The sequence below is a fragment of the Parambassis ranga genome, chromosome 12, assembly GCF_900634625.1.
Source record: "Parambassis ranga chromosome 12, fParRan2.1, whole genome shotgun sequence".
NCBI classification, from domain to species: Eukaryota; Metazoa; Chordata; class Actinopteri; family Ambassidae; genus Parambassis; species Parambassis ranga.
In genome coordinates this window covers 16,152,528-16,167,289 of record NC_041032.1, presented here as the reverse complement: position 1 = coordinate 16,167,289, position 14,762 = coordinate 16,152,528, and the positions used below count along the sequence as shown (strand labels likewise).

At 51.7% G+C, this 14,762-nt stretch overlaps 2 protein-coding genes across 5 annotated transcripts in view; one reads left to right on the top strand and one right to left on the bottom strand.

The window, feature by feature from the left end:
* The first annotated feature begins 45 nt into the window (after window positions 1-45).
* ogdhb (oxoglutarate dehydrogenase b) lies at window positions 46-11,057 on the top strand. 3 transcript variants are annotated; one of them, XM_028417579.1, is made up of 23 exons: window positions 46-137; window positions 1,272-1,605; window positions 2,897-3,085; window positions 3,181-3,274; window positions 5,801-5,916; window positions 6,026-6,180; window positions 6,273-6,419; window positions 6,494-6,584; window positions 6,845-7,024; window positions 7,104-7,232; window positions 7,332-7,511; window positions 7,619-7,771; window positions 7,857-7,959; window positions 8,033-8,161; window positions 8,240-8,390; window positions 8,498-8,625; window positions 8,740-8,918; window positions 9,015-9,086; window positions 9,194-9,319; window positions 9,395-9,467; window positions 9,549-9,712; window positions 9,790-9,944; window positions 10,176-11,057. In XM_028417579.1, the coding sequence occupies exons 2-23, from the start codon at window positions 1,402-1,404 to the stop codon at window positions 10,288-10,290; spliced, it is 3,033 nt and encodes a 1,010-aa protein (XP_028273380.1). In that variant the 5' UTR covers window positions 46-137; window positions 1,272-1,401; the 3' UTR covers window positions 10,291-11,057. The 3 variants fall into 3 exon arrangements, with proteins under 3 accessions (XP_028273380.1, XP_028273381.1, XP_028273382.1); XM_028417580.1 differs by lacking the exon at window positions 46-137 and adding an exon at window positions 262-357; XM_028417581.1 differs by lacking the exons at window positions 46-137; window positions 1,272-1,605; window positions 2,897-3,085; window positions 3,181-3,274 and adding exons at window positions 4,392-4,474; window positions 4,567-4,608.
* The window catches only part of pargl (poly (ADP-ribose) glycohydrolase, like), a 4,175-nt gene continuing 425 nt past the window's right edge, over window positions 11,013-14,762 (bottom strand). The window contains exons 2-17 of one of the 2 annotated variants that reach the window (XM_028417582.1): window positions 14,292-14,707; window positions 14,069-14,167; window positions 13,895-13,996; window positions 13,748-13,819; window positions 13,580-13,669; window positions 13,343-13,503; window positions 13,179-13,258; window positions 13,040-13,106; window positions 12,700-12,775; window positions 12,472-12,619; window positions 12,308-12,386; window positions 12,129-12,237; window positions 11,952-12,048; window positions 11,584-11,712; window positions 11,400-11,505; window positions 11,013-11,319 (exon numbers count right to left, since the gene is read on the bottom strand). In XM_028417582.1, coding sequence (XP_028273383.1) covers window positions 11,283-11,319; window positions 11,400-11,505; window positions 11,584-11,712; window positions 11,952-12,048; window positions 12,129-12,237; window positions 12,308-12,386; window positions 12,472-12,619; window positions 12,700-12,775; window positions 13,040-13,106; window positions 13,179-13,258; window positions 13,343-13,503; window positions 13,580-13,669; window positions 13,748-13,819; window positions 13,895-13,996; window positions 14,069-14,167; window positions 14,292-14,707 — 1,868 coding nt within the window. In that variant the 3' untranslated portion in view covers window positions 11,013-11,282. The remainder of the gene's footprint in view (window positions 11,320-11,399; window positions 11,506-11,583; window positions 11,713-11,951; window positions 12,049-12,128; window positions 12,238-12,307; window positions 12,387-12,471; window positions 12,620-12,699; window positions 12,776-13,039; window positions 13,107-13,178; window positions 13,259-13,342; window positions 13,504-13,579; window positions 13,670-13,747; window positions 13,820-13,894; window positions 13,997-14,068; window positions 14,168-14,291; window positions 14,708-14,762) is intronic. The other variant, XM_028417583.1, reaches the window with a different exon arrangement.

Here is a 14,762-nt window from a genome sequence, read left to right as displayed (position 1 = left end):
AGCACCGGACTGATTGGACAGTGCCCGTGCATGCGCGCTCACACACACACACACACACAGCCTCGCGCTCTGGACAGGATCACTCACAGCGCGAGAGGCTGCGGACGGAGGACGCCGCGCGAGCCCCACGGAGCGAGGTGGGAGTTAAACTTTGAGTTGTTCAGTTGTGTTGACTTTGTTCCGGACGTTGTGTGCTGCTGTGTTTGTTGTCGGACTTTTTGTTTCTGGTGGAAGTTGTTGCGAAGTGACAAACAGCTAAGGGTTAATCATTAAGTCGCCGTTAAACCGCGCAGGTTAATAAAGTCAGAGGACCGGAAGTAAGGAGGACTGGATGTAAACAGACTTCCAGCCCGTCAGGTTTGTGTGTTTGTGTGCGGCTGCTCTGTGGAGGTGACATTACACAGGCTGGGGTTTGTGCTGCTGTCTGTGGGACCTCATGACGTCACATCTGTAGAGGGGGTGAGCAGGTCTTTATGGGGGTGAGCAGGTCTATGGGGGTGAGCAGGTCTTTATGGGGGTGAGCAGGTCTATGGGGGTGAGCAGGTCTATGGGGGTGAGCAGGTCTTTATGGGGGGGGAGCAGGTCTTCATGGGGGTGAGCAGGTCTTTATGGGGGGGGGAGCAGACCTTCATGGGGGTGAGCAGGTCTCTGGGGGTGTGTGGGGTGTTTGGCGTTAGCATCTGATGTGGATTCAGATTCAGATTCAGAAAACTTTATTTGTCCCCGAGGGGCAATTTAAGGCACAAGTGAGCAGCTTGAAACAAAGACTCAGTAAAATAGAGAATAAATAAAATAAAATATTAGGGAGGAGGGAGAGTGTGGAGGAGTAAGGAGGAGGAGTAAGGAGGAGGAGTAAGGTGGAGGACGGCTTTGGGGACGAGGTGGCGCTGCTTATTGTGTTATTGTCAACAAACAGGAGTCAGATGTGTGTGTGCGCGGTCGCTGCTTCTTCTTCTGTGACAACAACAGAACATCCTGCAGGCATCCAGTCCTCCCAGCTCCCCTTAAAGGTCTTTAAAAGTAGAATGAACATGTCAGACTTCACTGATCCCTGTGGGATGACTGACAGACTCCTAATAACATGAAGAACGTGAACTCTAAAATCTGAACATGATGGAATATAAACAGAATACTGATGATAGTAATTAATAGATGATCAAACACAGACCGCTGGGACCTGTGCTTACATCATAACATGAGGGTCATATTTAATAACTTCCTTCTTTGGACGCGGGTCTGTTTGTGTCAATATTGACTCTGTGACTCTGCAGGATCTGGTTGGACGAAGCAAATCTTAACCGGTTGAACCAGGAGCGCCCGCTGAACCCGCCTGGCCGGTCTCCTGGTCGGGGGTCGCTGCGTTGGACCGGACTGAGTGGGAGCTGTCAATCATCTGCAGCCATGCACCGTTTAAGGACTACAGTGGCAAGGCTGCGGCCTCTGACGGCCGCTCAGGCGGCGCAGAGTGTGGGCTTCAGGACGCCGCAGCCCGTGAGGCGTCTGAACGCTCCCGTGGCTGCGGAGCCCTTCCTGAACGGCACCAGCTCCAACTACGTGGAGGAGATGTACCACGCCTGGCTGGAGAATCCCCGGAATGTGCACAAGGTAAAGGGCGGCCATGTTTGATGACACACACATGCCTTCAGGGGTGTGCTGAGAGCAGGCCCTGACCTCCTCGGGGCCCCTCAAACCTTACATCCACCTCATTCCTCCACCTTTAAACCGACGTGCTTCAGCTCTCACCAGCCAGATATATAATCAATACTGTGTAGGTATAAGTACTTCGCTGTCACAGCGCCCTCTGCAGCATGAAGTGCTGTCTCTGTTGCTAATGTATGTTTCTAATCAATAATCAATCATTCCTGAGGACATGAACTTCAGCTCAGTCCCAGAAATAACCTTCTCCAGAACCTGGAAACGAGCCTGATCCTGCTGTGAAAGGCCTCTTTGAGTTCAGCCTCGTTCCTGCCTCCATGATTTTAAACAAACACTCATAAAGGTTTTATCTTGACCTTTAAACTCTGCCTCTGTCGAGTAGGACGCCCTGAGCTGTACAGTCAGTAAGCTGATAACAGTCAGTAAGTGGATTAGGCTGGAACCCTTGGACACAGACTTTCACACCGTGTCATAGAAACGGCGTGCAGCAGGGCGCCGCTTTCTGACCGCGTTGATGAGCGCCGGCTGCTGCTAGCTGTTAGCATCTCCACAGTGGTAGAAACGCAGCGTGGCTCTCTCAGCTGTCGGATCAACCCTGAAAGCTTCTTACAGCAGTAATCCAGTTACTCTGCTCTGTGGGTGGAGACGTAGATCCAGGTGTGAGTTGTAGCCACAGGAGGAAGTGTGTGATTCATAGATCCCGGATTTGGTGACTGTTTACAGATCAGATGGGATCAGCTGATACACCAACATTGAGCAGCGGTGATGGCGGATTTATGTTGGCTAACCAGGAAGTCAGTAATCTCACAAACAGCCAATCAGATTCCTCGATTGTTTTTTAGATTATTACATTAAATCACCAGAAGCTAAAAGCTAATGCTACGCTACAAACCAGCTACAGCACGGTCACATGACTACAGCACCAGCACCACCAGGTTCCCCGCTCTGACCTCTGACCTCTGACCTCTGACCTCTGACCTCTTCTACAGCACAAACACCTGGATGACCTTTAATGACCTCGTGTAGTCCCATTTAGCCACTTGTTAGCATGTAGCCTTTGTTCAGTGACATCCATCCAACACAAAATGATGCTGATCAGTGAGAGTTTCACATCCCAATTTGCTGGATGCTGATTGGTCAGAGAATCAGGAAGTAAGCTCCAGATGGATGAAAGAGAAGTCACGGGACCTGAACTGTCAATAATCACTGCTCTCTCTCTCTCTCTTTCTTCTCCCTGCAGTCCTGGGACATATTTTTCCGTAATGCTAACGCAGGAGCTCCACCCGGCGCCGCCTATCAGAGCCCGCCGCTCCTCGGCGCCACCTCTCAGGACGTGGCCAGCCTGCAGGCTCTGGTGGGTGCTCAGCCCAACGTGGAGAAGCTGGTGGAGGATCACCTGGCTGTGCAGACGCTGATCAGAGCGTACCAGGTAAACACAGGCGCCAGAGGACACGCTGAGGTTTAGCATCTGCATCTTTGTGCACATGAATCACACACACACACACTCTGTGGCCCTGTGTGCAGGTACGAGGGCATCACATCGCCAAGCTGGACCCTCTGGAAATCAGCTGTGTGGACTTTGACGATGCTCCGTGCGCTGTTGGCTTCCAGAACGTTGGTGAGAAACAGTCCTTAATATTCATGTGATCTGTCTCCTCACCCTTCGAGGCCTCTTACAGATCTGTGCACTTCAGTCTTCACGCTGTGACGACTGATCATATCTTCATCCGTTGTCACACACACACACACACACACTGTCAGCTCCTGTTTAGACCAGTCAGACACACAGAAAGTGCCAGAACAGCAGCTTTTTTATGTCTTTGTTTTCATATTCTGCTCCTTTAGTGCGGGAACATCTGATTACATTTTATTGAAGCAGAGAAGCGACCTGTCAATGATTAACATTAACATTAACGTCACTGGGTACAGATTTTATGGCCTATTACACAGAGAACACTGTTAATAAACAATGACTGACTCTGTGAGTCAAAGCAGCTGAACTGTTTCCTTTAACCACTTTCTTTTTATTTATTCATGAAACGGTTTTAGTTTCAGAGTGAGTTCAGCCTCCTGTGTGTGTGTGTGTGTGTCTGTGTGTGTTTGTGTGTTGTTATCAGGAGGAGGCGTGCTGTGGAGCTGCTCATTAGAGATAAGATGCTTACTGTGGCTGTTGATGCGGAGACACTGTGTGTGTTAGCGTGCTGATGTTAGCGTGCTGATGTTAGCGTTTTACTGACAGCAGAGCTGTGCAGCCCCACAGGCTGTAGATGATCAGTGTTATTGATGTTAATAACACATTAATAAAACATGACTATAGGTGTTATTATTAGTTTGTTTTATTGTTTTTGCTGCCGTGCTGTGAAGTTTAAATTAAAAAGAGTGTGTGTGTGTGTGTGTTAGTGTGTGTGTGTGTGTGTGTGTGTGTGTGTTATTGTGCCTGATGAAAAGCTGGGGCCTCTGAGCTGAACGGCAGGTGATTGTTGTGACCTGTAAGAGGACGTTTCCATGGCTAATGGTGCTTTTGTTGGTCTTTTGTTTTGTGGGTCACTGAGGTCCAACAAAGGTCGACACGGCAGAACACACCTCTGTGTGACACTTAACCCTCTGAACCACTGACAGGTTCTGGAAGGTTTTACCTCCAGTTACACGATCAGTCAAACACACACTCCGTCATGTCTACAGTCAGATGTGTGTGTGTGTGTGTGCAGAACGAAATCTCTGAGTGTTGGTCATGTGACTGCTGCTCACATGTGACTCCATCATGGCTTCCTGCTGGGTGCTGAGGAGGACAGGATGTTGTTGGGGTGGACTCTTTAGTGTGTGTATTTAATAATAATAATTACATTTATCTGAGGATGCTGTGTTTTGGGGTCAAAGGTTAACTTGCACTTTGTGTGTTTGTGTCTCCAGAGTTTTGTCATTACAAAGAGCGAGTGTGTAGCCTGGATGAAGGTAGGATCGGGTGTTTGCTGTCAGAAAAACCTTCTAACAGACTCAGCCTGCAGTTCATCAGCAGCTTATTAAACTAACAGCCAGAAACTTCAGGGCGGACACACACTGCTGCTGTGTGTGTGTGTGTGTGTGTGTGTGTCAACCTTTGCTCCGTGGACTTATGGCTTCATTACTGTGATTAGATTTCAGGCAGACGCTTGATTACTGCGCAGCATCAGAGACAAACAAGCAGCACTTCATGCTCTGTGAGGGGGGGGGGTCTAAAGATCTGTTACGTAACGCAGAGCGCTGACTCGGACATATTGGACTGAACCATCCTCTGTCCTCAGCACTCGCCCACAACATGCTGACAAAGATGTACACACAGATACACGCAGCGCTCGCTCCGCCTTCAGGCTGGTTTGGAGGTGTTTGGAGGACTGTGACGGTCTTCTCTGACTCCTCAGGCCCAGACCTGGTTGAATCCTCTCACAGCAGTTCTTCAGCTCTCTTAAACAGATCGTCACTAAATGAGTTACACATTCCGTTTGTGCCCTTGACTTTTCTTAGAACAGGAAATCAGAGTTTTAATAGAAGCAGGTCTTACAGGCCGGCGGCTGACCCTGTTAGCTCGGAGCCTCAGGGACTCGGCCGGTTTTAGAATGTAGTTTTGGTCTCACTGGGAAATGAAAGGATGGAAGCAGAGAATGAATTCTCAGAGCTGAAGGGCTCCAGGACAGATTCATGCCGCAAAGATCAAAGCGTAGATTCCATGAAGTCACACAGGGAGGAGGAGGAGGAGGAGGAGGAGGTCCCAGGCTGGCAGGGAGTTTCTCTCAGAACTCCCTCTGTCCCCAGAGTTTTTATTGTGTCCATGACCTCCAGCTTTAGCACCTGAAGCCAAGCGCTAACACCCGTCGGGTCAGCTTCAAGTTCGTCCGGCATCACTTTGGTTTGTTCTTAAATTAAATAATAAAAAAACGTCCTAAATCTTTAAAACTGCTGCCGGGCCAGGTCAGACTGCATCATTCAGAATAATCTGTCAGATTAGACAGCTGCAGGGGGGGGGGTGTCAGATCAGAAGATGAAAACACAGCAGGGATCAGAGAATTCCAGGAAAGCCTGGGTTCCGCTCGGCCTTCTTGCAGCTCTTTCACGCCTCTGCTTGTTTTTATGTTTCTCCTTCCCACCTCGCCGTGCCCCCCTCCCGCAGGTCTTTACGGGCTGGCTGAAACCGACCTGGACAAAGTTTTCCGGCTCCCCAAAACCACCTTCATCGGAGGCAATGACAGCGCACTGCCGCTCAGAGAGATCATCCGCCGCCTAGAGGTGAAAGAATTCAAATAAATCGTAATTCTGATCGTTTCTTCCACTTTGTGTGCACTGAACATGTGACAGGAAGGTTGATGTTCCTGCTGTTTGACCTTGTGGCCTTTAGATGGCGTACTGTCAGCACATCGGGGTGGAGTTCATGTTCATCAATGACCTGGAGCAGTGTCGGTGGATCAGGCAGAAGTTTGAGACCCCGGGCATCATGCAGTTCACCGTGGAGGAGAAGAGGAGGCTGCTGGCCCGGATGATCCGATCCACCAGGTCTGTCTGCTCCTCCACATTCCTCCCCTGCTGTCAGCAGCTGCAGGGCAAAGTGTTCAGTGTGAAGCAGCGGCGCCACCTACTGTTCGCAGGTTCGAGGAGTTCCTGCAGAGGAAGTGGTCGTCGGAGAAACGCTTCGGCCTGGAGGGCTGCGAGTCGCTCATCCCGGCGCTCAAGACCATCATCGACAAGTCGAGTCAGAGCGGAGTGGAGAGCGTCATCATGGGGATGCCTCACAGGTGCAGCGCCGCCGTCCTCAGGCAGATGTTCTAAAGCAGCAACGCAGGAATTCATGACGTCCTTCTGTCCTCAGGGGCAGGCTGAACGTCCTGGCTAATGTGATCCGGAAGGAGCTGGACCAGATCTTCTGCCAGTTCGACTCCAAACTAGAGGCTGCAGACGAGGTTCGAACTTTACAGACAGACATCTGAAATCACACTATGTGGACGTGCAGCCCCTCCATGTCTCCGCTTCCTGTCCAGCCCATTAAGTAACTGTGAAGGCTGATGGGGTCAGGTGGACCCCAGGTCCTCCACATCAAAGTGTGAAGATCAGTTCGTTAAAGTTATCATCCTGATGATCTGCTCTAAAGCTGCGAGCATGAAGCTACAGGCGGTTAGCTTAGCGCAGAGACGTCTCTAACTCTCTGCTTTTGTGCTCTCAGGGTTCTGGCGATGTGAAGTATCACCTGGGGATGTATCACAAGAGGATGAACCGCGCCAGCGACCGCTTCATCACCTTGTCCCTGATGGCGAACCCGTCTCACCTGGAGGCCGTGGACCCAGTGGTGCAGGGGAAAACCAAAGCAGAGCAGTTCTACTGCGGAGACACGGAGGGGAAGAGGGTACGCTCAGACAGCTGCTGGACGAAAGACGCTTCAAACCTCTGTGTGTGTGTGATGTGATGAATGTGTGTGTGTGCAGGTGATGTCCATCCTGCTTCACGGTGACGCTGCGTTCGCAGGCCAGGGCATCGTGTATGAGACGTTCCACCTGTCTGACCTGCCGTCCTACACGACGCACGGCACCATACACGTGGTGGTCAACAACCAGGTACACAACCAACCATCCTGACCGGAGGAGGGCCTCCATGAAGCTGCTAGTAGCACTTAGCATGTGTCCAGCTTTATAACAGACTTCTGTCCCCCTCAGATCGGCTTCACCACAGACCCCAGGATGGCTCGGTCCTCGCCGTACCCCACAGACGTAGCTCGAGTCGTCAACGCGCCCATCTTCCACGTCAACGCAGACGACCCAGAGGCCGTGATGTACGTGTGCAACGTCGCCTCCGAGTGGAGGAACACATTCCATAAAGATGTCGTCGTAGACCTGGTAAGTACATCCGAGTCCGTGCTCAGTCAGCGTGTCCTCGGTGTTCAGCACCAAACAGCCTCCAGGCTCCAGTATGTCGCCCTGAATGCCATCGTCTCCGTGTTCAGGTGTGTTACAGACGTAACGGCCACAACGAGATGGACGAGCCCATGTTCACACAGCCACTGATGTACAAACAGATCAAGAAGCAGAAAGGAGTCCTGCAGAAGTTTGCAGAGAAGCTCATCGCAGACGGAGTCGTCACCACGCAGGAATACGAGGTGAAGGAACCTGCGGGTCTCTGATCAGGAAGCAGGAAATGAACGCCACATGAATTCACTGACTCTTATTGTGACGCTCTTTCAGGAGGAAGTAGCGAGGTACGACAAAATCTGTGAGGAAGCCTACAGCCGGTCCAAAGACGAGAAGATCCTGCACATCAAACACTGGCTGGACTCCCCGTGGCCCGGTAGCATCCCCGCCTCAGCCTCGCTTTTCACGCCCACGTTTCTTTCTCGTGTTTAAACGTGTTTTTGTTGCAGGTTTTTTCACTCTGGAGGGTCAGCCCAAAAGCATGAACTGCCCCTCCACGGGCATCAGCGAGGACGAGCTCAGGCACATAGGAAACATCGCCGCCTCAGTGCCGATGGAGGATTTCACCATCCATGGCGGTGCGCTCCGCTCTGCTGCTGTCTGTGTGAAGACCGCCTGACCGCGCCGCCTTTTAACCGTGTGTGTTCATGTCACAGGGCTGAGCCGGATCCTAAAGGGTCGCACAAACATGGTGAGCCAGCGGGTGTGTGACTGGGCCCTCGGGGAGTACATGGCCTTCGGCTCTCTGCTCAAAGAGGGAATCCACGTCCGTCTGAGCGGACAGGACGTGGAGAGAGGAACCTTCAGGTAGTAACACACGTCTCAGCGCTTGTCCTGTGAAATAGAACAGTTCTTCTTCCTAATAATATATATATTATTATTATATAATATATAAATGTTCTCCTTCTCCTCAGCCATCGACATCACGTCCTTCACGACCAGACGACCGACAAGAGGATCTGCATCCCCATGAACTACATCTCCCCCGACCAGGCTCCTTACACCGTCTGCAACAGCTCCCTGTCCGAGTACGGAGTGCTGGGTGAGCACAACAAACACACATCAGCTCGCCATCAGCTCTCTCTCTCTCTCTCTCTCTCTCTCCCTCCCTCTCTCGCCCTCGCATCACTTTTCTTGTCGCCCGTCCCACCTGCAGGTTTTGAGCTGGGCTTCGCCATGGCCAGTCCCAACGCGCTGGTTCTGTGGGAGGCGCAGTTCGGAGACTTTCACAACACGGCTCAGTGCATCATCGACCAGTTCATCAGCTCCGGACAGACCAAGTGGGTCAGACACAACGGCATCGTGCTGCTGCTTCCTCATGGCATGGAGGGAATGGTAGGAGCAGAGACCCCAGCGCTGACCTTACAGGATGAAACCTCCATCTGAGTCACCTGATCAGGTCTTTATTGTTATCTCCCCCCTCCCATTCAGGGCCCTGAACACTCGTCTGCTCGTCCTGAAAGGTTTCTGCAGATGTGTAACGATGATCCAGATGTTTTCCCAGTGAGTTAACCACCAAAACCTCATCACACATGATGCATTCAAAGACTCTAAAGTCTGATCATTGAGAGTATTCTGAGTTAGTTTAAATGCGATTCTTCCTCTGTCAGAAAATCTCGGAGGACTTTGCCGTGCGTCAGCTGTACGACTGTAACTGGATCGTGGTGAACTGCTCCACTCCTGGGAACTACTTCCACGTCCTGCGCCGGCAGATCCTGCAGCCCTTCAGGAAGCCTGTAAGTGACGCTGAACCTGAAGCGTGACTCGATGTGGAAACATGCAAAACAAAACTTTTTTATTTAAATCTGCAGCTGATCGTGTTCACTCCAAAGTCGCTGCTGCGCCACCCTGAGGCCAAGTCCAGCTTTGACGACATGCTGCCCGGTGAGTACACACACACACACAGCGAGGGTGGAGGGAGGAGGAGGAGGAGTTTCTGTTACTGTAAAGTTCTCTATCCTGCAGGGACTCACTTCAGGCGTCTGATCCCAGACGACGGGCCGGCAGCCAGCAGCCCGGAGAGGGTGAAGAGAGTCATCTTCTGCAGCGGGAAGATTTACTACGAACTGACCCGGGAGCGCACAAACAGAGGCCTGGACGAGGCCGTCGCAGTGGTCCGCATCGAGCAGGTAACAAGGAGAGCAAGGCTGGAAGGACGGTTTCATATGAACCGATAAAAACCTTTCTGGTGTTCGTCTGTCTGCAGCTGTCTCCGTTCCCCTTCGATCTGGTGAAGGCCGAGACGGATCGCTACGTAAACGCCGATTTGGTTTGGTGTCAGGAGGAGCACAAGAATCAGGGATACTACGACTACATCAAGCCGCGCATCCGCACCACCATCAGCCACAACCGCCCCGTCTGGTGAGTTTCACTCCGACCTGTGATAGGGGGCGCTGTTTTCCAACGCCCCAAACGTCATTTGAGGCCATGCTAACCGTGAAGTTAGCTTTAACCATGGCACAGCTTCAACGTGTGGCGAAGCTCAGATAAAATCCTCCAAAGACCATTTCCACCTAAACACAAGCAACTAAATTTCACACGTGTGTGTGTCTGTGTGTGTGTGTGTGTGTGTGTGTGTGTGTGTGTGTGCAGGTACGCCGGCCGTGAGCCCGCAGCGGCTCCTGCCACCGGGAACAAGCACACTCACCTGTCGGAGCTTCAGCGTTTTCTGGACACGGCGTTCAACCTGGAGGCAGGGAAAGTCTGACCGCTTCACTTCCTGCCAGGCGAGACTCAGGGTCAGACACTTCCCATCATGGCTGCCGCACAATGACTTTTACCACTGTTACCGTGACGACCTCGCGTTCGAAATCCCGGACACCAGAAAGAATCTGATGAACCCGCTTTGAATGTATGATTTTTTTTAATCAGTTTCAGCACATTCAGGGTCAAATTTATTGATTTATTGATCGATGGAAAAGGAGGCAGGAAAGGTCCTACTGCTGGGTAGGCACTGCCTGAATTCTGGGGGCGGGGCTTGATGCTGATTGGTTGAAATCAGAGGTAAACAAAAGAGCAGGAGATGGAAAGAAAAAGGGAAAAAAGGACGGAGCGGAGAGAACACCACACATCCACCCAAAGGCAGTTAGCTTAGCACAAGACTAAACACACCTGGCTCTAGTGGACACTCATGGAACTGCAGTTTTCTCCTCTCCTTGAGCCCGGTGGGCTGTTTCTAGTCGGTTTTAATGCTAAGCTAAGCTAAGAGTCTGATTGTAATGAAGAATCATTGAAAGCTCCGCCTGTCTTCATGTTCCAGAGCGAGCGTCTACCTCACACATTAAACTTGTTTTAGTTTTCGTCCTCCTGGTTTGTATTTATTGTCTCCTCGGCGTCCGTCAGTGCCAAATGATTCTGATTGCTTGAAATCAAAGCTTCGTTTTAATGAACAGAGAAAAGAACACGATGAGATTCTTCACACCTGAAGTATTTATTTTCATGTTGCCTGTTTTATTAAAGATCGTAAACAACAAACTGTGCGTCTCTTCATTCAGTGTGAAACAGATGTTTAACACTTTAATCACCGATAATCAATAAGGTGCATCGTGTGAGGTGTTGCCCTGAGCTTTGCCTTTCAGGCATCCTGTGCAGGACGCTGCCTCCACAGACCCCGGCAGGTTGTGGTTTCAGCTCCTTCGGTCTCGGGGTGTTTGGTGGTCTCAGCTCCTGGTTTTACTGCAGTCCGTACACACTCCTTCATTAACACTTCTTCTTCCAGCATGGAATCACCTTTGTTCTGCAGTCAAACCAAAACACTGAATCAAAATCACAATATGATTATTGAACGCCTTCATTTCTGTCAGACTTGGTGCTCACAGCCAAGAACCTGAGATTTTGTTCCTGATGAACTGGAACAGATCCACGTGGGGCCTTTTCTTCTTCATCTCAGTGCAGTACGAGTCCAGGAGTCCATACAGCCTCTCTGTGAAGACACATTTACACACATGTCCCCTCACAGGCTGCAGCTGGAAGATGCAGGACTTTCTGTTTGTTCTCTCACCGACTGTGATTCTCTCTGTGACCAGCAGGTGGTGCATCTTCTGCAGGTCCTGATTCAGTCTCTCATCACCAAATGTGAAGAAGGCCAAACCTCTGTCGGCCTTCGCCGCTGCCATCAGCTGGATCAGAGCTGAACAACAACAGGCACATCAGTCAAAGGTACGGATTTTCTCATGCTCCCTGAATGCATCGTTTAAAAATCTTTAAAATCTTTATTCAAAATGTCTAAAATGAGCTTTAAAAAGTGTCGATTCTGTCAGAAACAAACATTCTGCTCCCCTCAGCAACAACCAGGAAGTCATGAGGTGTGAGCAGCGGTCACATGACATGTGACCTCAGCAGGTATTCACAGATCTGGAGCACGGCCACCTTTCAGCTGTGGGTCTCCGTTGAAGGCTCCACAGCCCCACTTCCCCGTGGCGACGTCATGCTCTTCATTCTCCTGCTTCTTAAAGCCACAGTATGCCTTCAGGGACACGAGGGAATCATGTAAAAATCAAAACATGTACAAAACAACAACAACGTGGCGCCTCAGCAGGGCGTCACCTTGTTCAGCTCGCGGGTTATGGCGCTCATGTTGTACTGGTCCTTCCTGTCCCTGAATTTCACAGCATCGATGGCCAGGATCTGCCGATTGAGTCGAGCCCACTCATCTCTGCGAACATCACAACCAATCAGAAAGCAGAAAATAAACCAGACCACACACAGGAAGCTGCTGCTCCGACCTCGTCAGGGTGTCTTCATGAGGGCTCAGCCACCTGAAGCTGTCGCTGTAACCAGAGTAACAGCTGAACTGCTGCGTGCCTGGAAGACAGGAAACGCCGCGGCATCACAGCGAATCCTCTACTGCAATGACACTCGATCAATCAGCTGATCGATCAGCGTGTACCTGTGATCAACAGACACTCATCGTCCTGCAGCTTCTCTGTGAACAGACGAGACACGATCAGCTCTGGATTTATGAGGAACAGAATCTCCTCCTGCACCAAGCCGGAGCCCAGAACACCTCCACCGATCATACTGCAGGCAAAGTCCACCTGCACACACACACACAGTAACACACACAGTAACACACACAGCTGTGGACTGACGCTGTGTGTGTAATGTCTGCTCTCACCTGTAGTAAACCTGTTCCATTCGTCTCGATGCTGCCCCCTGAGGTGACGTGAAGCTTCTGCAGCAGCTCCTTACAGCTAACAAACAACAACAACAACAACAACAACACAAATATCTTATTAAAGCTGCAGCGCAGAACGTCTGTCTCCCCCTGCTGGTGGGGAGAGTAACTACACAAACACTGGGACACATGTGGACGCTCCTCTGGTGCCAGCTAGCTTGCTAACACATGTCCGATCACAGCTAGCTGCTTAGCATGCTAACAAAGATGGCTGCATCTTTGTTTTTCTTCTCTACAGCAACACCGAGGGGACACCTGACATAAAAACAGAGGAGGGTACCTTCTCCAGGCGGGCGGGTCTTTGAGGCACCTCCTCTCAAATGTCACCAGTCCTTCTGGTGTCGTGTCTGGAAACACACCATCAGTCAGTCACACACACACACACACACACACACGTGTAGAGCGCAGCCTGAACTCACTTTCATCCGTCACCACGTTGAAGTAGTGCAGGATGGCTCTCAGCTTCTCCTGCTTCCGCTGAGACCAGTTCCCAAACAGACTGTGGAGACAGAGAGGACTGAACCACAGCGCCCAGAGACGCCGGCCCCCTGTGTGTGTGTGTGTGTGTGTGTGTGTGTGAGACCTGCTGAAGTTGATGCTGGGGTAGTTGGCGTACTCTGCGTTGCGACTGGTGGTGTTGCGGTGCGGGAAGGTGCAGAAGAAGGCGTTGGCGAGCAGGCAGGAAATCTGGCGCTGGGACAGCGTGATGGCTCGAGTGTGTCCTGTTCGGAGCAGCGGGACGGCCTGAGGACACGGACACACTTCAACACTTCACACCCGCACATGAACGTTGAAGAGGAGGCCGAAAACTTCGCCATACCTTTCTCACCACCTCCGGCAGCCTCAGGGCCAACGCTGCCATCTTTGGGAGGAGTGTGTGGTAGTGGTCCTGCTCTTGTTTGGACACACGCTGCAAAGACACACCTGATCATTGAGGATCGAGGGTTCAGACGTGATCGATCAGACCGGATCAGACCGGATCACTGACCTTCATGAACTCAGAGAGGGCGTCAAACTTCCACTGACCCCTGTACTTGGGGTTGTACCTCATGATGGCGTCCTGCGGGGGGGGGGAGCAGCACTTTTCAGAGACACAAAACATGCACCGATGTGAAGACGTGTGTGTGCGATGTACCTCCACCTCCTCCACCTCCAGGGACTCTGCTGAGGACAACCTGCTGAGCTCCATGATGACCTGGGCCCTGCGCTCCTGCATGTCTCCGCTCCGACTCACCTTCTGTGGGCTCATGTAGTGTCACTGTGTGAGGTGGAACTGTGTGTGACTTTGTGTGACTTTGTGTATACTCACCTGTGAACCAAGCATCTTCACAAAATGGCTGCTCCACTGGTGAGTTCCTTTGTGAGGTGAGATTCTTCCTTTATTGGTTTTGCTGTTGAACTCGTCTACCTGAAGGACACACACACAGACACACACAGACACACACACAGACACACACAGACACACACACAGACACACAGTGTGCAGGAGGCTGACGGACAGATCTGTGTTTCAGTGTGATGAAGAAACTCACGTCTATGAGGACGAAGTGCCTCCTGCTGTAGGTCAGCTCTCCCAGCGTGCTGTTGCATTGTGGGCGTTTCTTCAGGTCTTCCAGCTGGCAGCAGGATGAGGTGCTCTGCTTCTGCTCTGGCCCCTGTGGGTCAGCACTGTTGTCCTGGTTGTGTTTGGTGGTCTGGCTGCTGCTGCTGCTCCGGTCTCTGCCGGGCGGTTGTTGAGGCTCCTCCTGCTTCTCTGCTGTGCGGCTCTCCTTCTGCTCTGGCCCCTGTGGGTCAGCACCACTGCTTCCACCTGCAGAGCTGCAGGGTTCCGGGGAGGAGGCCGGGCCTGGGATGGGGGGCTGGCTGCTGCCGGTCTGGCTGCTGCTCCGGTCTCTGCCGGGCTCCCCTGCTGTGCGGCTCTCCTTGGGGTCGCCCTTGCTGGCCATCTCTGGAGACGACAGCAGGGCGTCACCGTGACCTTGAACTTTGACCTCACAGACACC

Excerpts from the sequence above, each read along its gene's own strand:
- ogdhb (XM_028417579.1), top strand. The coding sequence starts at position 1,402 with ATGCACCGTTTAAGGACTACAGTGGCAAGGCTGCGGCCTCTGACGGCC. Across the intron at positions 7,233-7,331 it reads ACGTGGTGGTCAACAACCAG|ATCGGCTTCACCACAGACCC; the intron begins GTACACAACCAA and ends TGTCCCCCTCAG. Across the intron at positions 9,320-9,394 it reads TGCAGCCCTTCAGGAAGCCT|CTGATCGTGTTCACTCCAAA; the intron begins GTAAGTGACGCT and ends TTAAATCTGCAG.